General features: G+C 38.2%; 2 protein-coding genes across 3 annotated transcripts in view; one reads left to right on the forward strand and one right to left on the reverse strand.

Moving 5' to 3' along the window:
- The window catches only part of LOC120773466 (proton channel OtopLc), a 124850-nt gene extending 106574 nt beyond the window's left edge, over positions 1-18276 (reverse strand). Inside the window, exons 1-2 of one of the 2 annotated variants that reach the window (XM_040102370.1) lie at positions 18083-18276; positions 10200-12603 (exon numbers count right to left, since the gene is read on the reverse strand). In XM_040102370.1, coding sequence (XP_039958304.1) covers positions 10200-12391 — 2192 coding nt within the window. In that variant the 5' untranslated portion in view covers positions 12392-12603; positions 18083-18276. Of the gene's footprint in view, positions 1-10199; positions 12604-18082 lie in introns of those variants that run through there. The other variant, XM_040102371.1, reaches the window with a different exon arrangement.
- A 3263-nt stretch (positions 18277-21539) lies between these two features.
- LOC120775960 (replication factor C subunit 5) lies at positions 21540-23237 on the forward strand. The gene is made up of 6 exons (XM_040106372.1): positions 21540-21648; positions 21705-21769; positions 21845-22295; positions 22490-22704; positions 22772-22849; positions 22915-23237. Exons 1-6 carry the CDS (start codon positions 21611-21613, stop codon positions 23064-23066), a joined length of 999 nt encoding a protein of 332 aa, XP_039962306.1. The 5' UTR covers positions 21540-21610; the 3' UTR covers positions 23067-23237.
- The last annotated feature ends 1604 nt before the right edge of the window (positions 23238-24841 follow it).

The raw sequence follows: 24841 nt of genomic DNA on the forward strand, positions 1-24841 counted from the left end.
CGATGTGGAGAATTTTGCGAAAAGATCTTGGCCTGCATTCTTACAAGATCAAAATCATCTTCAGCGAGACTCATTTCTAGTTGAATGGTTTCGTCAATAAGCAAAATATGTGTTATTGGTCAGGCAGCAATGCACACGTACACCATGAGTCACCATTGCATCCCTAAAAAATTACGGTTTGGTTCAATTTATGAGCAGCCGGCGACATTGGGCCGTACTTCTTCCGTGATAATCGAGACCAGCACGTTACTGTGAATGGGAATCGCTACCGTTCAATGATGCCCGTGATGCCAATGCAAAAAGTATTCGAGTTCCAATCATAATGGCAAAGGAGTCATGAATTTCATTGATATCCCACACCGTTTTGTCTTATTGAAAACCCCGTTATTTAGTAAAAAATTCATTTTAGACAAAATATTTAAATTTCAAAAAGTTCTTGAAGAGTTGATATAAAAAAAATTAAGAAATTGTTCACAAATATTTTAATATTTATGGAAACCTATCCAGATATTCGCAACAAATTGGCCAAAAGCCGTTTGCTGACGCATACATCAGTTACCCGCTCAGACTATCGGTCATCCAATGATTTGTGAAATTTAGCGAGCTAACTTCGCGATACGCCGCAACGCCAACGAGCAATCGAACGGCAATCAAGCGGCAGTCAAGCAATTTCTCTTCGGCTTTTATTGTCATGCGAATATGTTGTTATGTAAGAAACATAATGTTAGAAAAACTGTGGTAAGGAATTTATTACTTTCCGTCTTGCAGCTTTCATTCGTCAATTCGCCTCAGTTTTGCTTTATTTGTCGAGCGTACGCAGTAATCGAGATATTCGCTGCAATAACATTTAGGCGTTTTAACTCACAGAATATGCTATATAGATGTCTATAATAGCTTCAAGCCAAAACTCCAGTTTCGCATCCCTTTAGTTCTCCACAGGGTCCCCACTCGACAGCGCCCTCTTCTCAGCGGTTTAGTGGTTGTTTCGCTTGTGATTTGCTTTATTGCGCAGCAGGCACTTAATTCCTTGCATTCCTTACATGTCTTTGCGCACGGCGGCACGGCAGTGGCAATGTTGCAAATGGGGTAGACAAATGTGCCGCAGAATGTTTGACATATGTTAAAGTTGTTTAATGACATTTAAATGCTTTCATCCCCTTTCAATTTAACCCATTTCAGCCCGGCGCAAGCTATAATAGTGCGTAGCTGTAGAATCTCTGGAATACACAAATGTATTTCATGCGGAATGAGTGCAGGGCGTTGCGACAGAAGGGTAGTGGAGCCAACATGAGTACTCCAGATCCAAGGGAGTTGCTTTGAAATTAAAAATTTATAAGCAATTACTCACTGAGCTGCCGTTAAAACAACTGAAGTGTAATTTGTATTTTCATAAAATTGGCATATGCGCATTTGTAAGTATGTATGCACACATACAACGGCATGAGATATTATACTCGTATGTCTACTTTAAGCTCCGGGAAAATATTTATGCAGCCACAACAAATGGTATTTGGGTCAGTTGTGTTTGCAAACAGCTTGGAATTAAATGCGCATGAAAATGTTTAATTAACGGTACTGAACTATGAATGTAATAAATTTTTGAAATTCCAGATATTTTCAATGAATTTTTAATAAATAAAGGTTATGGGATGATACAAAATTAAGAAGTTTTCTTCGAACGATATGACATGGTAACTTCCATTGTATGAATAATTTCAATTTGTAAAATTGTATTTTTAATGAAGTATTACACGAACGGTCGCCGAAGTGTAGTGGTTACCAGACCTGGGATTTGATCACAACCAGAATATCATCAACATGTTTTTATAAGAGCGATTATCCCGTCTTAAGCAGTGGCAACCCTCAGCATGTATTTTTAATATGATTAATTGGCCATTCGAAACTGGCTTAAGACTAATTGAACTAGTAGATCTCTCTAGTTATCGATATCATCAAGCCGTAATTTACAATAAGAAGAAAAAACCTAGTCCAGCAAAATATTGAGGTGGATTATTTATATTATAATGGATCTCATAAAAATATGTTTTCTTCAATAAAGCAAAAACACAAGCCAAATGGCTATAAATTTGAATACTGCTTATTATCCTGATACTGTGTTGGAAAATTTAAGTTTCAAAGATTCCAGATATTTTGATGTCCAAGCTCTGGAAGACCACTTGTACTGAAATATCGACAAAATAATCGAAATCGTCGAGGCCTACCATCATGTAAGTACTATTCCGACTCCCTAGAAACTAAACATTGCAGGAAAAACTAAAACGAACGATTTAAAAAAAGGATGTATAAACAAAAAACAAAATGGATCAAAGGGTTCCATTCGCACTAATGCAAAAACAACGAAGTGGTTCGAATTTTCATCTGCAAATCGCAACAAAAACGATTCATCCCAAATTGGCTGATTACCGTTGATGATAAGTGGATCCCACAAAAATGGTTGTGATCAAATCATGGTGAGCTAAAGCGAACGCTAGCCAATCCAAAATTGACAGTCGGGAATGTTTCATTACTCGTATGTGTTTGGTGCGCCACACACATCGATAGTGACTCGCCAAAAGCTACCTAAGCTCGGTTGGGAGGTTCTTATGCTTCCAGCTTAGAATCCACTCCAAGGAAATCTTGTGAAAATCAACAGTTCTAGTTTTTTTCAATAGAAACGAAAGGTTTATGTAAGAGTGGCATTATGACATTACCTTCAAACAAATTATCGAACAAAAACGATTTGATCTAAATCATATAATTCTAACTATACTAATTAAATTCTTCTAGTTAATGAAAAAAATGTCTAAGTATGTAGTAAAATGCTAATGATATCAAACATTTTCGTCATTTCTAACTTATGCGTAAAAAAAATTACCAGAATTGCTACTTTGACTACAAATTCGGTATTTTAAGGTAGACAATTGAGTTACCATGGGAAATTAAAAAAAAAACAACGCCTCACAATTAAGTTTAACCGAAACCAACAAAAAAACTATAAGCAATTGGGTCTAAGGATAAGCGAGAGAATAGAATAATAGACAGCCTATTTTTAGCACTCCAGCACTAAACCACAATTGCGTACGAAAACTTCAGTTGCCTAAGATTGTAGTTTATTGGCGAGAATGCCACGGGAAAATACGAAAGTAATACTAAGTTGCTCGTATTGAAATTGGCACTTAGTCTTCTCTCGGCAATATTTTTCACTTTTAAAAATTTTCCACATTGCGATTTCGCTCGGTTTCAATATTCGAAAATTTGAATTTTTTGAGCTTTTTTGTACATAATATGCAGATATGTATACCAATATCCGCAATATAATCTCACTGTATTAGAAAATGGTCAATAAGAATATAATAAAATAAAATGCAAGTTTAATCTAAACTCAGATTTTCTAGACCACAAGGTCGTTCCACAAAACGAAATAGCTAATAAAATTGGCAATAGTTCAATCCACTTGACTACCTAACCAATTCAGGAAATATACATACATGTCGCTAAAAACTACACCCAATTACCTTTCGGAAAGGGCTGACAGACGGATAAGAGTGAGTTGGAATGATTAAGGGGCATGCCAAGATTTCCAAGATAATATGTGAGGGAGCAAAAGGAAGAGACACAAGCTTTCTACTCACACAGTAGCAGTCACAGAAAGAACTGAAGGACCATTTTTGACCTCGTCACAGGTAACAACTTACTGCCGTCACAAGCGAACATTTTTAACCATGACACACGCAGAAAATGCAAAGAATTAAGCCTTATCTAGAATTCGGCTTGGATATCTAAAAGCTTCGTAGTTTAAGGGACTCGATGAAGTATCAACCTAACCAAATCTTAATGCCAGATAACTCTCTTCTGGGTATGCAAAAGTAGGTTCATTTAGTTGTTCTCTCCCTCAAAAAGATCCAATAATAAATCTTATAGAAAGCTTACGGAATGGGAGGATTATAGAATATAGAGCATTAATCAAGTTCGGCAAACTGATAACTAAACTTAAATTCTTACTTAAGGTAAAAAGTTAACGTTAAGTTCGAGAAAATGGTATTATATCCAGAACAAGGTTTATTATGTAAGTTTGCGAAGTATGTAAAACTCAGAACGAAGCGTCGGATAACCTATAAAGTATACATATACATGATCAGAGGGACGAGCTGAAATTTAGCATAGTTTATTATCTAAAGCATTGCTACAATTAATGAACAAATTGTTCAAATCGGAACAGTATAACATAATATGCTATTCCAACTGACCGACCATAATCAAGATAAAAATAATTTTGTACTATATTATGCCTAAGAGGTTTTATAGCTTTAGTGCAGCCGAGCTAACTTTTTTAGTTCAAGATTGTTCACTATCTGTCGGAAATTCTCCCAAGGATCTATTTCCACACGCGAGTTTCACGCTTTCGTTGGCAATTTCATTGCCAAGATAAATCGAGTAAAGCAATTTGGTAAGTAGCTACACACGAAAACCAAGCATAAAATTTCAAGAGAATTTAACCTCACGTAGCAACACCTAAATGCCGCTGAGACGGCTTTAAGGAAAACAAATTACGTCGCTGCTTACTGCTTTATTTTATGGCCGAAACAAGAAATGCCAAATGGCGACAGCCTACATACATTTATCTTATGTTAATTTCCGACTTTCCCTTTCACAATTTTTATATGCAAATTTCAAGCGCGCACCCACAAACAACACACAACCCCAAAATAAACCACAACTGAGGGCCTTAACACGCAGGAAAAAACCTATTAAACGCTGCAGTCAACAGCTTATGGCACACATACACACATATTAATGCATATATGTGCATACTAGTATGTGTGTAGGCAGTTAATATTATTTATAGTATATGTATGTATGTATATATGGGTGCTCATATCCGTAGTCCATGTGCAGCAAAGAGTAATTATAAACCATAAAGCAAAACAAAACAGGCAAAAGCAAAAGGAAGTCACATACACACTTGTGTCTGTGTTGTAGTCAGCGTCCAAAGAAATATAGAGTTAAATGTGGAGAAGAAAAGAAAATAAATCAAGCTAAAATGTGTTATACGTGCTTCTAATTTGCCTTTTTCTAAAAAACTTCAGCACTTTCCTGCGTTCGAGCTGCAATGCTTGCAACAAAATTGCGTCAAGCGCTGAAAAATGGCGAAGGAATGCATGTGTGTGTGTCACAGTTAAGCTCTGCTGGCGGCTGCTCACGCCCTTACAGCCAGCGCTGAAGACGGATTTGCATTTTGTTTTGAAACTTCAATTTCAACACGGCCAAACACATGCCGAAGCAAAAGGCCACAAAGCAAAAATATGTGACTTCGAAAACAACAACAATGCATATGGAACATGTACGAATAGGGTGGGGCGAAGTGCGGTGGTATTGCGTTGCAAATGAAAATATCCCTGACTTGTGAAACAAAGAACTCATAAAAATTGTCTGCGCGTTGGCGAAACGCCGATTGTTTGTGGCGAAAGCAAAGTGACGGGAAGCAGGAGGGAGTGCGCACGAATGACAGCGGATTATGGCTTTTTTGTGTTTGTGCGCGCCAACACTTTGGCCATACGCGTCCGTATGCCAGACAATGACAAAGGAAGTGCAATGCACACGAACACATGAGCAGAGCGGCTTATGCGCCACTAAGTATGCTATGATTATGTGTGTATGCAATACACAGACGCACACAAACACAAGAGCGCACTTGCATTGACAACAAAAGAGAAATTGGCGGTAATTCGCCAATTCAATACTATTGTGGCTTTGACATTTCGACCTTATATCCGCAACACGTTGATATTTATTGCCTTAGAAGCTTTTATTGCGTATGTGTGGGCGTGTGTGCAAATGCTGTTATGATTTTATGGCTATTTATATTGTTTTAATGCGATTAGCTGTCGCTTTTTGTTGTTATTGCTTAACAATCAAGCGTGTGTATGGAAATACTGAGAGCATATATATATTAGGTTGAGGGATTAAATTTATTTAAGACGTTAATTGTTTTAGAAATCACTTTATATAATTTTTGAAAGGTATTAATCAAATAACATATATCAGGGGAAAGTTATCAACAAACTTTTTGATAGATATATACTATGAGGGTACTAGAGCAATTGAGAAGTCCCCGGCCTAACACATAGATGACGCTACTAGAATCAAATCCATAAGATTTTTAGTTAGCCCTAACCTTTGACAGCTTGCGGATCATTAGCTTGTGAATTATATCATTTTGAGTGAAGCAACTTTTGTTATTGTGAAGAAATTTATAAAAAGTAATTTCGCGTGTTGATAAAATATTGCTTTTAAAAAGGAAAAAATACAGTTGAGGCAAAAATTTGGGCTGAGGATGAGTTTTCGTACACTGTCCCAGGAAAATCAACCATCGAAAATTGATATGATAAGCTTAGACGTGGTGAAATGAGCACCGAAAACGTTGAACTTTTCTTATCTTCTAAGTTCAAGAGCCTTTTTACAAGGGCACAACTTTAAACAAACCAGAGATTGGTAACCATAACACTGCCTTATCACAAAACCAGCACTTTTATTTCGAAAACCAGTAACTTATTCCGTTAAACATATTTAAAAAGGATCTTGAGTGACGCCGATTTTGTCCTTTAACTTATTTTCAAAGACTACAATCCGAGCTTACGTTAGCACATATTATACATGGCTACTGATCTGATCAAGTTTGATGAGACCACAAACTCTGTGTTCATTATTATGAGCATCCAGCTCTGAATATATTCAATAATCATCTGAAGAAAAGTAGGATGTGGCGACCTCATTCTAAAGCAGATAGAAATACGAAATAGAGAAGAACTTATCACCAAATTGGCGTTAACAATCAACCAACATTTACTTTATGAGAAACACTCAGGGATGTTCGGGTAAGTGCGAGAGGTGACTGAAATTGCAGACATTTAAACTTAAGCTTTATCTTACCTATACTTAAACTAAAATCATGATTAAATAAGTGTTTAGCAATATAAAAAACCAATTTCTCCTAGTAGATTTCTTAACATAGGTCAATTATAGATGAAGAAAAACTTACTAACTAAGTGATAAGGGCAATCTTATAGTCTTTTATAATTGAAAATATATCAGAGAAACTAAGATTCGCTCTTCAGTGACGGCTTAAAATGGAAATATTCTCACAGTTTGAAATCAAAATGGGTTTATTTAATGTGAGAGTGCTGTTCGTGACCATATAAGAATAATGTTTTGTAGAAAATCATTATTTTTCCAATATATGATAGAACCTCGGCCAGCCTAAAGAAAATACTATGTCATATTTTACAATTTTTCTTCGATAAAAGCGAAAACTAAAGCCAGGCAGCTCAAAATGTGAATAACGCGCAATTGCGTTCTGGTACATATTTGTAATTTCAAATATGCACCATGCTCTGGAAGGCCAAACTGTGGAAAATATCAATATACATATTAATGGAAACCGCTGCAAAACATTACTAATAAACATTTGGAAGCTTTTAAATAAGACTAGATACAAAAGGAAGCTCTATCTATGTTTGTCAAGCGAGTTGACGAAAAACAAATCTCATTGAACAAATTTCCATCTGTGAGTCGCTGCTGAATCGCAATAAAATCGACGTACATATCTCTGTAGCGAACTGGTGATGAAAAGTGGTTCACCACAGACAACGTCAAGTGAAAATGGTTGTGATTGAAACACGGCGAGCCAGCGTAAACGGTGGCCAATCAGGACTAACGGTCAGGATGGTTTGGCTATATGTTTGGCCATTGGCAGCGAATCATCTACTATGAATTGCACTCCTATGGCCAAACGCTTAATTCGGATATGTCTTGTCAACAATTTGAACGCCTTAAGAAAGCAATCGTCTAGAGAAGCAAATAAAGCCGCCGTAGCTGAGAATGTACACGAAGACAGTGGAGAGTCGATTCGGCGTCGTTTGCAGCCACTCGGACTGACGCATGGAACGATTTTACGTCGAGACCTTAAAATGAAAGCGTACAAAATACAACTTGTGCAAGAACTGAAGCTGCTCGACCTTCCCAAGCGACATTGTCATAGAAAATTGCACTCAGCGGATGGACCATCAAAAAAATAATCGTGGCCAACTTTTAAAAGAGATAATCTTCAAAAAATAAAATGTCGTTCAAATGATAATGAGTCAATGTCCGTCTGTGTGTCTATCTGTCTGGCTGTATATATGCAAACTAGTTCAACAGTTTTTGAAATAACGATCTGAAATTTTGCACCCGTCCTTTTTTCACTAAGAGTCGGAAGAGACGATAACAAACCACTTTTACATTTGATGAGATATTTTCAAAAAACCCGGCACATATTATTATTGTCTAATAGCCTTGACAGACGGCAGCGTTAATCCGGATTAACTGCGCACTTAATCAGATCCAAATTTGTAGGTGACAGACGGCAGCTATGCGAGTTTGAAACTCTCATAAACAGCTCATTGTCCTTTTTATAATATTTTCAATTAAAATATATAGAAGATAAACATTACAGTTGTTAGCCGACCAATTTTTACCAAACCATTTTTTATTACAAAAACATATCAACACATTATTTTTAAAACTGCATCATAACATAGAAGTTTTATTGATATTATATTGAGAATTTAATAAACAGCTGTCAGGATTGCTTGTATTTCATTCACAATAGATGAAAATTGGCAATTTTTAACAATGTTGCCAACGAAAATCTCACAAACTCCCTAAAATTTTGAGAGTTATTTTTGGATTCAGTAATGGAGTTAGCTGTGGTAACTCCTGAATTAATCCCGAAAAATGCAATTAATCTGGTTTAACGCTGACGTCTGTCAATGCTATAAGGCAATGGTGTAGTCTCCGAAGAAATAGAACAGATCGAATTACTGTAACATATACCTGCCATACAAACTTATCGAGCAAAAATCTTGTTAGAAATCGTTTGTATTTGTGAAGGATATTATAGCTGCGGTATAATCGAAGTTAGCGTTTTACTTGTATCAACTCAACTACTACTCAAAACCGTCTTTTGAAGCTGATTGACTACAGCAACACGTATACAAATTACATTGTGGCAATATTAAGCGTAAGTAATGCTCAAGCAATATTATAAGTAAATTTTTCAACTATAGATATGAACATACGTATATTTTTATTGAGCAACTTGGAAAACTTAGAACTCGAAATTCAAAGAATTTTGTGGTGGGAGGCAACCATGTCAATATAACAGCCTATATATGAGCAATGCGCACATGCATTCATATTTGGCACACACATATACAATACATATATGCACCTATACACTATACTTATATGTACATAGTAGTGCCTACTTGACTGTTGCGCCGTATGCTCCTGGGCTCTCTTCCGCATTTTTTTTTCTGTCATTGCATTAATAAATAATTATGTTCATGCAAGTTGGTGCAACAGCTAGTTTTTCCATTACTATTATAATAACAACTACAACAAGAGCAACACAATAATAACAAGCGTCAAAGTGGAAAAGGCCATGTCGTAGCGTGACTGTTTGCTCCGCAGGACAATGACTTCCAAACGTCACTAGGAGGCACTGCAAGGCATGCAACACATGCATAGAAAAATCTATGTATGTCTACGTGTGCATAAAAGCATGAGTATGCATTTATTATATGCAGTATATAGATATATACATATGAATGTATAATAGTTGGAATGCGCACTTTGAACTCGGTGCTGCAACCTTTTCAAGATGGTTAATTGTGACGTTGGCAAAGCCAGTGCCATTCTATGCGTGTGTTTACAAATTTATATAGATGTAGTGGTGCATATACATATGTTTGTATGTTAACCAGTTCACGAGTCTAACATTCGCTGTTAGTTATGTACTGGCATTCAAAGAAATTAAATCCTAATGACTATATGCTTTAAGGCAGATAGAAATCGCTTCCGGGCAGTTATGTCTGTATGAGTATACGTAAATATTAACATTTACATATGTATGTATAAATGTATGCTATGAGAAGTGTATTTTACGCTTTTCAACTATAAATTATTTTTCAATGCATTTTGTATGAATAAACTCACATTCCCAAGAATAATCCTACCGAATCCCTTAATTTATTGTTTGTATAGGAATTTTGAAGCAAAAAACCGTTATTATAAAAGTTACGACCTTAGTGATTATGCCATTTTTTAAAATCCCAAAAATTCAAATAAATACAAAATATTATTATTTTTCATGCACTTACCCCACTGACGGTGCTTTTACCGGCTTTGCTTCCGCTTCCTTTTCCAAATCCACAGAATCCGTTTTACGCGTTGGTGGACTGCCTACCAACGGTGGACTGTACACACGTGGTGGACTGGTCACCTTCGGTGGACTATGCATTAGAGGTGGACTCTTGACGAGTGGCGGTGAGCGCATCATTGGTGGTGATGGCATTACCGGTGGACGATCGCCCTCCGGTGGACTCTTCATCATTGGCGGTGAGGCGCTATGTTTTGAATGTGCCGATTTTATAGACGACGGTTGACTACGTATCGATTTGATAGAAGTTTGTGGTGAAGCCACCGCTGCCGCTGACGCTGCTGCTTCAACCACATGTGGCGAACCAGAGGCAATAGATGCTGCTGCTGAAGCAACTGAGGCGGCGGCAATGCTACCGGCACGTGACGCAATGCTACCGCGTACACTGCCACTGCGACTGGCATTTCGACTGCCGCCATGACTGCCGCTGTGGCTGCCACTGCGGCTGGCGCTACGGCTTGGGCCGCGACTGCCAGAACCGCTGCCACCACTGATGCTTACGCTGCTGCGTTTCTTCTTAGGCGAACCGGAAGCTGGTGGTGTTGGCAGCGGTGTGCTGCGTGGTGTAGCTTGTGATGTAGGCGTGCCGCGTGTTTCGACCACCTCGTCAGCTGGTGTGTCGGCAGTGGTGTGATCTTCACTTGGTTGACGATCAGAGATTGGTGTCCGTTCGCTGTAGGCTTCCTCTTCCTCCACTATTTCGTCAACCTCCATGGGTTCTGTTGGCAGTTTGGGCGACACTTCATCGATTTCCATTTCTTCTTGCTGAATATCGTCTGGCTCTTCATCTTCCATGCCTAAGGGTGGCGGTATATCAGCCAGCATCATGCCGGTATCCTGTTCCAATTCACCCAATTGATCAGCAGGTGGCACAATCAATGAGGAACCAGAATAACCATTACTTGGTGGCGTGGTTATCGTCGTAGACTCATCTTCATTTGATGATTTATTTTCATCAATCATATGGTAGGCGGTGCCTTGTGTAATACCTTGGATAAGTTCGCAAGATTTCACTTCGATAGCCGCAGCCAGAGCAGCGGCAATAACATCACTTGGCTCACCGAAATCCGGTGGCGGCGTAGCTGGACCATCTTCAGGTATAGCCTCCCTACTGCGTGGTGGCGTACCAATTGAACGCGGTTGAGAGCTGATCGAATGTGGTGGCGAATTAATCGAGCCTTGCGGCGAACCCATGGAACGTGGTCGGGAGCCTGTAGAAAGCGGAGGCGAAACCAGCACAACACGTTGTTGTGAACCCGACGAACGCGGTTGTGAACCAACCGAACTGGCTGGCGAACCAGTTGAATGTGGTGGTGATTGTGGTAGTGGTGCATGCTGCGGTAATGGTGGTGGTGAATTCGGTTGCGATTGATCACTCTCTGAGGGAGGTGTCAACGGTGGCAATGGCATTGGTGCGTGCATAGGTGGTGGTGGTGGCGGTGGCGAAGCCAATTTCATGGGTAATGACATTTTAGGACACGGCGGTGGTGTATCTGGTGGCGATGGAGACGTTGATGGCGATTTAGGTGGTGTGGCGACACCTGCACCCGGTATGCCAGCTCCATGTGCACCGTTACCATGTACATAAGAAAAATTTGATGGTAGTGGCGGTAATGGCGGTGGCGGTGTAGACTTATCATCATCGTCTTCTTCTTCCTCATCCACATCGGCGTCATCACCTTCGTCTTCAGTTTCGATTGGTGGTGATGGTGGTGCCAATGGCACTGCACGTACAGGTGGCGGTGTTATCATAGGTGGTGAAAGTGGTGGTGGTGGTATCATTTCGAGTACCGATGATGTTGGCGATGCAGGCGGTGAGTCAACCACGCTGCCGATGGGTTGTTCTTGTGGTGGTGGCGTTGGTGGTAGATCATCGTGTTCGGTGAGTGTTGGCAACGGTTGTCCCTGCATAACTAGCGGTGGTGGCGGTATAAAGCCGGCGCCAAGTACATCTTCGGGTGCGACGATGGGCAAGGGTGGTGGTGGCGGTTGCTGCGGTTCAAGGGCCAAAGCGCTGTTATCCACCTCTTCGATGTCGGAGTCAATGCCTTGCGCAAAATCCATGTAAAAGTTGTCGCGCGAATCGCTCGAGCCGCGACGTAATTTCAAGGATAGATCAGGAGAACTATCCATGATGGCGGTTTTGCAGCACTATAACGGTGACAATCAACACTGATACACTGTTCGAGTAATGTTTCAAGATCTTGTGCTTAATCTCTTCAAAAGATCGAGTTAATTTTTTCGTTTCTTAGTCACATAAGAACAGTTAATTCTTTTCGTCCGCTTAAACACTGCACTTAGGCATCTTCACAGCGGTTTGCGGCGCCATCGCCAAGTTCAGAGACCTGCAATGAGAACACCAGAGTTGCTTAATTTTACGGCGAATTCACTACGTCACAATTTTTTTCTTATAATTTTTGTTTGCTTTCCGAAAACAAGTGTCTCGCAGGACAGAGGCCGGACAGGTCCTGTGGAGAATGCACACTTAAACACATTCCGTACTTGCCACTTCGGTTAATGGCAGAAAACAATTTATATTTATGTTTGCTTTCTTTCCGCGTAATAAATGTGTGACAGCGAGCGATAACAACAGCAACAACAATAAGCGCTAGAACGCATTTATATTATTTACGCGTCTGCCAAAAAATCTTGAGCCTCGGCAAATATAATGCGTAGCAGGAAATAACAGCAGGATACAGGAATGCAGGAGCTGGAGTGTATTTAAGGGAGAACAACACAACCAAACCAGCGTGCAACCCCTCCAACAAGTTAAGCACAGTCACACACGCACCGATGGGTTTGTAGCGAAAGGCTTTGTTTTTTCTTTTTGTTGGGAATCGACCAGACAGACTGGCATACAGACAAGTAGTTTCACTAATGCGCACTTTCGGTTTTGCCGAAGCACCATAATGGACTTGATGTCTGGCGGTTGACGCAGTGCCAACGAAAATGCGTGGAAATTATCTCCACCAACAAGAAATTGCCAATAGTTTGTGTATAGGCTTTTAAGTACATTCATATAGTCCACGAATTCACTAGACACTAAATAACGTCCAATACTACCAATGTCCATATGTGCGTGTGTACTGTGTGTATGTGAATGAAATCAGTTGAGTTTTGGCAGCCGTTAAGCCGCTTTGTTTTCTTATTTTCCCTCTCATTGGTGTGGACCACTAAGTGGACCCATTGATAATGGAAATATCAATAAGAATTTTATTGCTAATGCTGTCGTAAATCTTTACAGTTATTCTTATAATAAACACACTAAGCAACGTTATATGTGATAAAGGAAATTGCACTTAGGACTTTAGGAACTCAGTGGAATTACTCGTAGTCAAAATAAATGGAAATGTTGAAAATAATGGCTAAAAGAATCATATTTTTATTGACGCTTAGTATTGTATTTGTAAGGAATTCGGTTGAAACACAAATCATAACCTGTGTACCGCTAGTATCCACCTCTAACTATTAAGCTGCGATGACTGGTTTGAGTGATATCTTCTAAGACAGGTCAAATTCGAATAGTTTAGTGGATCCCACAAAGCAAAGACTTTCCCTTTGTAGAGATTCATCATTTTATCGTTCTGGTGATGTGCTAGTTTTTAAGAATGGTCTTTGTATTTTATAAAAAGAAAACATTGGAAGCAAAAATCTGCTTTCATCATTTTCAATAAAAATAAATAAATTTTTTATTGGAAGTCAAAATTTCATCACTGCTGAGGATACAGTCTAGTTTTTGTACCAACTTTACTCGCTATTCTCAGTCTACATATATCAGTTGGTTGTTGAACGGGATCTCTTCAAAATCATGTTTGTCAATTGATATTATAGTCCAGTCATTTAAGCTTAAATTAGGTAAGGTGAACTTACTATAATGACTGGACTATTAATTTTGAAAGAAATTATAGATCAGGGTTTCTTATTCACTATAGCCTTGGACTCCGATTACTACCTAACATACATTGTGACGAAAAAGCACCACATTCATGGAGAACATTATAATTGTCGATGAGACATGGTTTTATGTGTTTGACATGCAAAGAAGTCAACGATTATCGAAATAGAGGGAAAAAGACAAGCCGAAGCCAAAAAAAAACACGCCAAAGGAGATCAAAAACCAAGGTGGTGGTCATTGCTTCTTCGATATTCGTGATTTGGCGAATCACGAATTTATCCAGAAAGACAGACGGTCAAGAAGAAGGTAAACAAGAAGGTAAAGAGTTCTATTTAGACGTATTAAGGCGTTTGCGTGAGAACATCCGTTGAGAGTAGTCGGAATTGTGGAAGAATAGTTCATGGATTTTACACGATGATAAGGCACCATCACATCGAACCACGATTCTGACCGAATTTAAAGCCAAAAACGCAATGAATCCTTCGATCAACCACCGTATTTACCAGATTTGGCTTCGTGTGATTTTTTCTTTATTGACGAATAATTAAATATTCGACCGATTCAAAGATTGGAAATCGAACTTACTAGTGCATATCTAGTATAGGAAAATGAAAACATTAATTTCCACCGTATGGCTTTTCCTTACTGGATATAGGTCGTGCATCTCGTCATACCCATCGGTCTATCAAGTTGCGAAGATGAAGAAGATATTCCTTCCAACTATGATGATAGTAAACTTCATGATCATAACACAATGTAGATGACGACACATTTGCAAATTTAGCTGCAACTTTAAAACAAACTGATGATATCCAGTGAGGATTTATTTACAAGACATGAACCTTATAAAGCTTTTGTCAAAGGAGATCGAGATAGCAAAAAAAGGAATCTAAAATCGTAATATGTTACATAAATTAATGATTTTTTAAGCTTATTCCACCAAAAGATTGCATCCTGACGCAGCGAAAATTAGGGCTTGAGATAATACTACGCATGTCAGTTCAACAATATTAGATAACATCTAAAGCAATAACTTCTTAAAAAATGTTAATGATACTGAACGAGCAGGCCAGCTCACTCTAATTAATACAAATTTGGAACTGGTGCAGAGGTTTTTACGATTAACAATTTGGCAAATCTGTGGCAGAGGCAATCCTATATAGGATAGGAGTAAATCTTAGAACATAATCAAATTTACAATATCAACAGGTAAATTCAAGAATATGAAGAAGAAAATAGCAACAGGTCCTCTAGGTGAAAAATATATTGAAAGATTCTCCCCTTTCTAGGGTTGTGCGTTGTGTTTGGGACCCGCCACGTAGAAAACACTACCAATGAACAGAAGAAAACAGCCTCGGATGAGGGACCCTCTTTTAATATCGCCACAAAACTAATACGGCTGTATAAACTGACGTTGTGCAATACCAAAAGCTTCAAGAGGATCGAGAAAGATCTCTCCGAGCCGTTCAGTACCAAACGAGGTTTCAGATAAGGCAGCTCCCTATAGTGAGACTTCTTCAATCTACTGCTGAAGAAAATAATACGTGCTGCGTAGCTGAATCGGGAAGGACAATCTTTTATAAGAGTGTACCGCTGTTGGCGTAGGCCGACGATATTAATATCATTAGCCTCAACATCAAGGCGAAACCTAACGCAAAATAACTCTTGCCAACAGGTGCTATTTCGGAATGAATAGGCAATTGAGAAGTAAAGTAATCTCTCGACGAACAAAAACGAAACTCTATTAGAGACTCATTATTTCCGTCTTGCTATATAGTGCAGAGGTATGGACGATGACAACATCGGATGAGTCGACATTACGACTTTTCGAGAGAAATATGGCATACCGTGATAGATAAGAGATGAGGTTTGCATCACGACCTAGGGTCTATTGTGCCCTCATCTAAGTCACAACGACTCACATAGCCACAGCACATAGATTAATTCCAATATTTTGATACTTGTTATTGAGGTGATGTGATTCCTATTTGGATCCAAGGGCCTTAATTTCGGGTTCAGTATATAAGAGGAAATGGGCCATACTATTTTTTGTTGGAATGACTTTTCTCACAAAGTACCTTATTCTCATTTAAGACCATACACTATTCAGCAGCATAATGAAATAGCGTGAGAATTATCATCAAGAATCTTACAATACCTTTACACATTCGAAAAATTTTGTCAAGCTGTTTGTCTTGAACCGGCATTTTTCAAAGCAAATGTTTTCCGACACGTGGGAAATATTTCAATGGATCCTTACTTTGTCGAAGACTGTTTCAAATAACCTCCCACCTCTTCTGGCTAGGGGATTTAATCGGATTATTTGCAGAATAAGAACTTTATGTTATAATTAGTATTAACAAGTTCTACTAGTAAAAATGAAGGGAATCCATATAGGAACGGCTTATATGGACTTATAAATGACATTGACCTTTAGCACTGCCTCAACACTCCAAACGACCAACATCTTGAGCATTTTCGGACATGCCTAGAAATTGTGAGCACTAGAAAGAACTATCCACGTTGAAGAAATAGTTTTACCGACCCAACAATGTATGATGAATTTATGGGCGTTTTCATTGCGCATGCAATGCGAGAAAGTGTTTCGAGTAAAGACGGACGCACTCAGCTGTGCATACGCTTGCATAGAGTAAATCACAATCACTGCCAACACAGAGAAGAGGAGCCATATCAGACAGCTACTAGGTACACAACGCTATGCATAGGGGCAGTTTCAAGTTCGGTGAGGAGAGGGGATGAGATGATATTGGGCGGCCAGGCATTGTTCGATTTGAAAGCCAACGAAAGGGATAGTGTAAGCCATTATACATAATAACCACTTGACTCGCAGCGAACCACAAACAAACGTACACAACGAGACGAAAGTCGTGGCCGAAACGAAGCATGAGGGGGGCTAAGTAGATAGTAGCAAGAGGCGGGAGTAGTTACGGTGAGCGTGGCTATAAGGGAATGTGTATATGTATTGTTGTTAGTGGAATGCAACTATGCTGCTGTTGTAAATGCGAATGGGAAACCGACGAAGCGTTGTAGTTGTACAATAGTTTCGTTCGGTTCGTCGTTAATTGTAGTATAGAATACAAAAGGAGGCTGACTGCGAAAAAATCTACGATAACTGTGTGGCTAACTGTGCGATTGTTTGTCAAAGGATAACACTTTTCCTGCCGCTGCCGAAGTGGGCTAAAAAGCGGCATTGTTGTTGTCCACCATGGTTGTTGCTGTTTTTTTTTTTGATGGTTTGGGAATTTTGGTGTGTTGTAATTGCATGCTGTTGTTGTTGCTGTTACTGTCATTGTTTTTGTTATTGTTGTTGTTACTGTCATTGTTGTTGTTGTTGTATAAAATTTATGATTTCTTTGTTTTTGTTTCAAAGGATATATGATTTTTGTTGTTTTTGTGAGAGATTTTTATGTTTTGTAGTTGTTGTTGTTGTTGTTGTTGTAGCAGTTTAACGCTTTTGCTTGTTTTTGTTTTCTTATATCACTTTCAACTTTCTTCTGCCCGTTTTTGCGTAGTTTTCGCTTTTTCCACTACACGTACAACAACAACGACTGCACTAAATATTGTAGTAAGCGCACTCACACACACAAACACATAAATACTCGTTGTTATTTTTGTTGCCATATATGCACACGCTCGCTTTTCGCCACTGCCCTAACAAGCGAGTGTGTATTCACTGAAATTTCTGCACAAACGCACTCTCTTATAAAAGAATATTTACTACTCGATCCGATTGAATTGAAGACTTTTACAAACCGGAAGCGGATATAGCTTTTTCATGCACAATTTATAGGCTTAGAGTACACGCAAATATATATTACAATATATACGTATATAACCGATTTTCACTTTTTATACACATCCATTGCGGAACACAATTAACGACACAAATAACGGTACATTTTTCATACCCAAACAGCTGTGGCTTAACACCGCAAAGAAACGCTGAAACTTTACTGTTTCTGTCTGCTTATTTTTAGTTCAAAAATTATTTGCTTTCCGAGCCTGCGTTCTCCTTTTGTATCCTTTACAATGTGTGTAACACAATAAATCACAAAAAGCGAGCACAAAAAAATCGTGGCGCGTGCAAGGAAACTGCGATCCTGCTGCGACAACACTCAACTATGGAATGACAGTAGCTGCTGAAGCGCTCCAGCCGCTCAGCACTGCTGCATGAGCTGTGTCGTCGTCACAGTCATCGTCGTCGTCGTTGTCGTTGCCAACAACATCGTCGTCGTCGTCGTCGGCACACGAATCGTATCGGCCGCCGCAATACTTCGCACCAAATAAACACACAAACACACGGCAAGTCGCTGGTCGAGTCAAATCAAGTCAAGCAGATTTGCGCGCGTCCAACAACAACAACAACAGCAAAGTGTAGTATCCATCAACAGCAGCCGATTGGAAGCACCGGAGGCACAGTGGTGTGTGTGCGTGTGTTTTTTTTGTAGTGTGTGTATTGGATTTCCCGCGCCGCTTCCAGGCGCGCGCACAACAACAAAACACAACACAGGCACACACTCAAACACCAACGCACTGGAAGGAAACGGAAGCGGCCGCTGAGCTGCACGCACTCCACACCACACACACGTCACACATACATATAATATGTATATACAGCTCCTGGAAATACAAGTTTGTGCTTGCCGTTATATTATGTATAGCACACTAGGGCGGTTAATGGCATCGAGCCGCTGGTGACACCATTGGAATTTCTGTTTTGTTTGTTTGTTATTATTTTTGCACACCACCCCGCGGCTGCTGCCCCGCTTTGGTTGGCATTTTGTTATATTTTATTTTCCTTTCCTTTGGGAGATTTTTTGCCGAACGAGCGTTGACGAGCGCAATCGGCACTACGAGGAGGCTGTAAGCGGCCACGGTGTAGGCAATGAATGAAAACGCGCCCACTCACTGCGGACACGAAAGCGTTCGATGGGGGTTCGGGTGGCACTGCGGCGTTTGGGAAAAGGCTTGTGGATTGTTTGTTTATTTTTGCGTTTATTCGCATGCAGAGATGATATGCATACATACATATGTACATATATACATATTTATAAATATACATACCGGTGTGTGTGTGTGTGGATAGCGTGTCATGCTGTTTTTGACTGTGAGTTGAGGCTCATTTCAAGCTCACGGGTAAGCAGGCGCAACCCCAGCTGGCAGTGCAGCCATCCATAGTGACAGGTGGGTTGACAGTAACGTGTGTATATATGTGTATGTATATAAATGACGCCAAATTAATTGCGTGTTAGCTTACACATATGCAGTGTCGTATACCAAGGTAGGCATGCATGTTCATATGTATGTATGTATTTTTGTGTGCAAGTACACGCATTTGAATGCTGTTGCACTTCAGCTTCACTATATACATACATATATACATATGAAAATATGTATGCACGCAGCGTGTGACATTCCTGCTTTTGATAGACTGAATGGCGTCTACTTCCGGTCTACACGCTTTAAGCGGTTGGCATCTCTTTGTGTGCTTTCAATGCTCGAAAAGTAGGTGTTGATCGCTTTAGAAAAGCAATGCGTGCTCGGGAAGGAGTGTGGGAGCTTAGCTGCAGATGCGTCATATAAGTATGTAAGTAAATATGAGACACTGGTAGTGAAAAAGCCGTTATTATCGAAATTATTTACGTTTGAAAAATATTTCAAGAGAGGATATGTAGATATGTCTATAAATGCTAGAAATTTGACAGTTAAAAGACAAATAGAGGATAAATATTTTTAAATATTTTTTTATATAAATATTTTTCTAGGACTTTGCTTGCTGAGTAATTTTTAAGAGTAATCAAATAGCTTTAATGAAGCTCCATTATCCATCGTCAAGAGCATTCTGGGCAACGCCAAATAAGCTGCAGCCTTCATGGCCTGTGAAAATTCCTAAAGGAACTTGACCACGGATTCGACTTGCACTATGAATTCATGACTGATGCTTTATTTTGAGACTTGGTTTGAACCTTGGGCTGTAGATCAAAGTAATTCGCCAGCTGAGTATGTGAGAGTGACATACTGCAGAAATGGCTGGCGAGTTAAAACCGAGACTGCCTTTGTTCCGTTAAAAATGTGTAGGCCTCAGGGTACGTTCCTCCCCCGTCTTCATTAAGTTGACATGGTAGGTGTGGTTGAAAGGACTCCGCTTTGCGCTGGTCGAATGCGTCAACTATTGCCTTGGCCTCTTAATAAAGATAACCTTAGGACTATTATTATAAAGTTGGATAGCGGCTCTGAATGGGACCCAATACACATAAGTAAAAAAAAAAACAAAAACAAAACGAATGTGGGGAAAGAGGTCGCGTGAGTGAGCACCATGGTTCAGCCAAATCGCTAAACGGGCTGACTCAATGGAACTCGGAATGTGTGATCGCAGTAGCGAAGATGAAGTCAGCTTCCACGAGAAGTGGCAGCGGCTCGCTGTGACTATATCAACGGTTTTCATGAAAGTGGTCAAAGGAAACCACAGACCACTCCTAGGTGTGAGGGTGATGGTTGACACCAAGTTATAACTACATAAGCTAGTCAGGTGTACAGACGAACGGTCGGGCTCCCTGTACATCGTTGTGGTAGCTTGGATTGGAGAGATCTGGAAGGGAGCTCGACTCATGTAATGTACTTACATAATCGGCACTTCATTTAGAAAAAATTTAGAATTCCTTGATTCCGTGGTCGATCCATAGGAGAACTTCGAAAAAACGTGCCATGCGATGAGAAAGTTTTTTTCATAAGATTACCTTAATGCCAATACAAATTAATATTGCTGAATACAAATTATAATATAAACCTAATCAAAATTGAGCTTTTTGACAAAATGGTGGCTTTCATAAAAAATCGTATTTTTGTTGCAATTTAGGATCAAAATGTTATAATCGTTATCAAAAATCTTACTTCTTCGATATTTTCCTGACAAACAGCTGTTTCGGAGAAATTTTCCTTACCAACTCTGAAAATAGTGTTCCGAGAAAAGCGCGTTTAAAGTTTTGTGAGTCAATAGCATTGAGTTAAAAAAGTTAGGAACCTCCAAATACTAATTTGGAAAGCAAACAGGCCTAGTTTCTATTAGCAAATATTGTTTTTATTAAAAAAAAATAAAGAAAAATGTTAAAAATAATTATTGGGCTTTGATTTGTGATCACATATTTTATCGTTTTTTAAATTTATATTGTATAAAATATTTTAATTTTAATACATCAGATATTTTTTTATAATAAATTTTTTTAATTTAATTTTTATTTAAAAAATTAAAATAATTTGCAAATGAAACATGCCTAAGTATGGCAACATCAAACTACACATGCAACCCTAGTTACTACAATAACAAAAACGTTCACACGCTAAAAACAGCTGCTTGTGTTTGAGTTTTTTGACAGTTAGCGGCGCCAATTTGCGTTCAATTTCATTTATATTTATTGTTTCCATAAAAATACACAAAAATGAGCGAGGAAGTTGAAAAACAATGTCGAATGCCATGGTGAGTGTTATTATTTCAACACAAAAACGATAATTAATATTGTACTTTCGCTACAGGGTGGAGAAATACCGACCATCAAAACTGGACGACTTGATATCGCATGAGGAAATAATATCTACAAGTAAACACAACAGCTACATATTTCATAAAATATTACTTTTTCTTCTTATTTCATTACTTCTTTTACTATCTGCAGTAAATCGCTTCATTGAACAGAAACAGTTGCCACATTTGCTCTTCTACGGCCCACCAGGTACCGGTAAAACCAGCACCATTCTTGCCTGTGCCAAACAACTCTACAGTCCAACACAATTTAAATCTATGGTGTTGGAGTTGAATGCCTCAGATGACCGTGGCATAGGTATTGTGCGTGGACAAATTTTAAATTTTGCCTCAACACGCACCATTTTCAGCGGATCTTTTAAGTTAATCATATTGGATGAGGCGGATGCTATGACGAATGATGCACAAAATGCATTGCGTCGCATCATTGAGAAGTACACGGAAAATGTGCGTTTTTGTGTTATTTGCAACTATTTAAGTAAAATTATACCAGCACTACAGTCACGTTGTACGCGTTTCCGTTTTGCGCCGCTTTCGCCCGAGCAAATATTACCACGATTGGATAAGATTATTGGAGAGGAAAAGTGAGTTATTAATTGAATTAACGAAATTATGTGGTACAGCAAGTATGAACATGTAAAAAAGTTATAAATGTTGTTAGTTGGGAGCTGCCTCGAAAGATTCGAAAATCGTGTTTCCTACTATAAACTTGCGTGCTTTTTATTTTCGAATTTTTAACATGTAATTAGAAGATACAAATAGTTACATATCTTTATAGGTTAAATGTCACTGAAGATGGCAAGAAGGCTCTAATGACCCTCTCAAAAGGTGATATGCGCAAGGTACTCAATGTGCTCCAAAGTACTTCAATGGCATTCGATGTCGTTAATGAGGACAATGTATACACTTGTGTGGGTCATCCACTACGTAGTGATATAGAGCGTACGTTACAAACGTTATTGTCCACAGAGGGCTTCGAGGAAGCTTATGATGGTTAGTGGATTTATAATTAGTTTACGCTTGTTTAAACATTAAATTTATTTTATTGTTTTCTTTTTAGAAATTCAACGCATAAAGTCTGTACGCGGCCTCGCTTTGAGTGATATTCTTACAGAATTGCATTTGTTTGTTATGCGCTGTAAGTTGTAATAACATTTTGAAATTCAACAATTATTTATAAATTGTTTTGATTATTTTTTACAGTGGAATTACCGCCAGGCGTAATGAATAAGCTAGTGATTAAAATGGCCAGTATTGAGGAACGTCTTGCAAAAGGCTGCACTGAGGGTCCACAAACAACTGCATTGATTGCAGCTTTCTTTATCTGTCGCGACATGGTCTCGCTAGAGAGTTGAATACAAGAATGTATCACTATAGTCGTTGTGTCTTGAAGATGGATATATTTTTCTGAGTTATTTTTTATATTAAAAAAATGTCAAGTTTCCCGTATTTTTCGCAAGTCAGTACTGTCAAGGAAATAAAATTTAAGCATCTACAAAGTTAACACTTTGAAGATAAAACAGACATATGCTCAGTTTTTTTAAATGTGTCCACTTTTTTAAATGATGTGACAACATTTGAAGTGAAGAATTCTGCCGCTACAACAATAACAACATTTGAAATAAGCTGCCAAACAATCATAGATTTTTTAACAGAGTTGAGAGCTTCTTTTACTCTTACTGTTATCAGCTTCACTCAGCTGCTAGTCAATGCTGATAAACTAATTTTTTAACCTAGTTTTTTTGCAAATCTGCTAGACTATAAATATCAGTTGTTTCCTGCTATCGAATTTTAGTGTTTTGAAATAATTCTGGAAGTAACACAAATGCCAGAACGGGAGTAAAAAGTTATACATATTAAAGCGAGAAAATATTGAAGTTTGTAAAAAAATATGCGAAAATGGGCTTTTTAAAATTAAAAAGAAAGAAGTCGAGATATATGTGATTTATATTCGCATTGATATAAATATATATCATGTTGAATTGGTTGTGCAAATGGTTCCACCCCGACTCAAGGGCATGTAAGAAATAAATTAATTAAATATGTTTTTTAAAGAATAGCAATTTTGACTAACATATCGGCATAACAGTGTAGTGATCGAATTAATACTGCTTGCCGTAAGTCTTCCAACCCTCGACGGCGTCATGTGAACAAAAATCTGTTTAGAAATCAAATTTTTTATAAAACAACAACAACAACAAATAGGTCAGTGCAGTAGTTTTCGAAAATGGTAACAAGTGAAAAAAATCGTAGTGGATTGAATCCCATTAGAAACGTAAGATAAAATAATAATAATGGAAGGAAAAATAATTTACAAGGGCTCTGAAATCGGAGAGAGGAAGGAAAGCTAGTGGTTGAATTTTTAAGAGTTAAAGAAGGTTATCTTGATTTTCAACAAAACTGCGACTCCAATGGAAAGTTATATAGCAAAGTTGTAGGTAAGAAAAAGTTTTACCGCTTTTTTAACGCATTCTTCACACAACCTTAAAATTTGTGTGAAAATTTCCAAAAAAAATTCAGTTTTTGGCTTTTTATTTTTATCTTTTAAAAAGAAATTTTTTCTTTTACGAAATTTGGGGTCAATTAAGCTGTTTTTGTTCTAAACATGCTGTTGTTATTTTATTTTTAAAATATTTTTTTTACTGTACTGTCATTTGATATTGGAAAAAACCTTAATTTTCAATAGAAAATTCTCCAGACTAAAATATTTGCTTGAAAAAAAACGATAATATTTTTCTTCCTCGAAATCTCTATATTATGGTATAAAAAATTATACATCACTAGTGTAAATTTTCTCAGAGAATGCAAAAACAGGCCTCCCGAAACGATTTTTTTAATCTGTTACTACGAAATAATAAGTAGGTGAAATAATCGTAGTCAGGTAATGATGACATAAGGAATGAGATTTTTGGAAATAATTTTTTAATTTGGGTCATTACCTCTAATCGTCTATTGTTATAATACTTTTTTTTTGGGTTTAAGATAGTTTTTTTTTTGAAAAAAGTTTCTCACCGCCAAAAAGATTTTTTGGGAAGTCCTCCGGGAGATCGGCTACGTGATCAAGGGAACTCAAATTGTTCAAAATGAATCGCCTAATATTACATAACATTAAGTTCTGTAAATTTACAAT

The sequence above is a fragment of the Bactrocera tryoni genome, chromosome 4, assembly GCF_016617805.1.
Source record: "Bactrocera tryoni isolate S06 chromosome 4, CSIRO_BtryS06_freeze2, whole genome shotgun sequence".
Lineage (NCBI taxonomy): Eukaryota > Metazoa > Arthropoda > Insecta > Diptera > Tephritidae > Bactrocera > Bactrocera tryoni.

Coding starts and splice junctions, on each gene's coding strand:
- LOC120775960 (XM_040106372.1), top strand. CDS start 21,611: ATGAGCGAGGAAGTTGAAAAACAATGTCGAATGCCATG. Junction 21,770..21,844: donor TGAGGAAATAATATCTACAA/GTAAACACAACA, acceptor TACTATCTGCAG/TAAATCGCTTCATTGAACAG. Junction 22,850..22,914: donor GCATTTGTTTGTTATGCGCT/GTAAGTTGTAAT, acceptor TATTTTTTACAG/TGGAATTACCGCCAGGCGTA.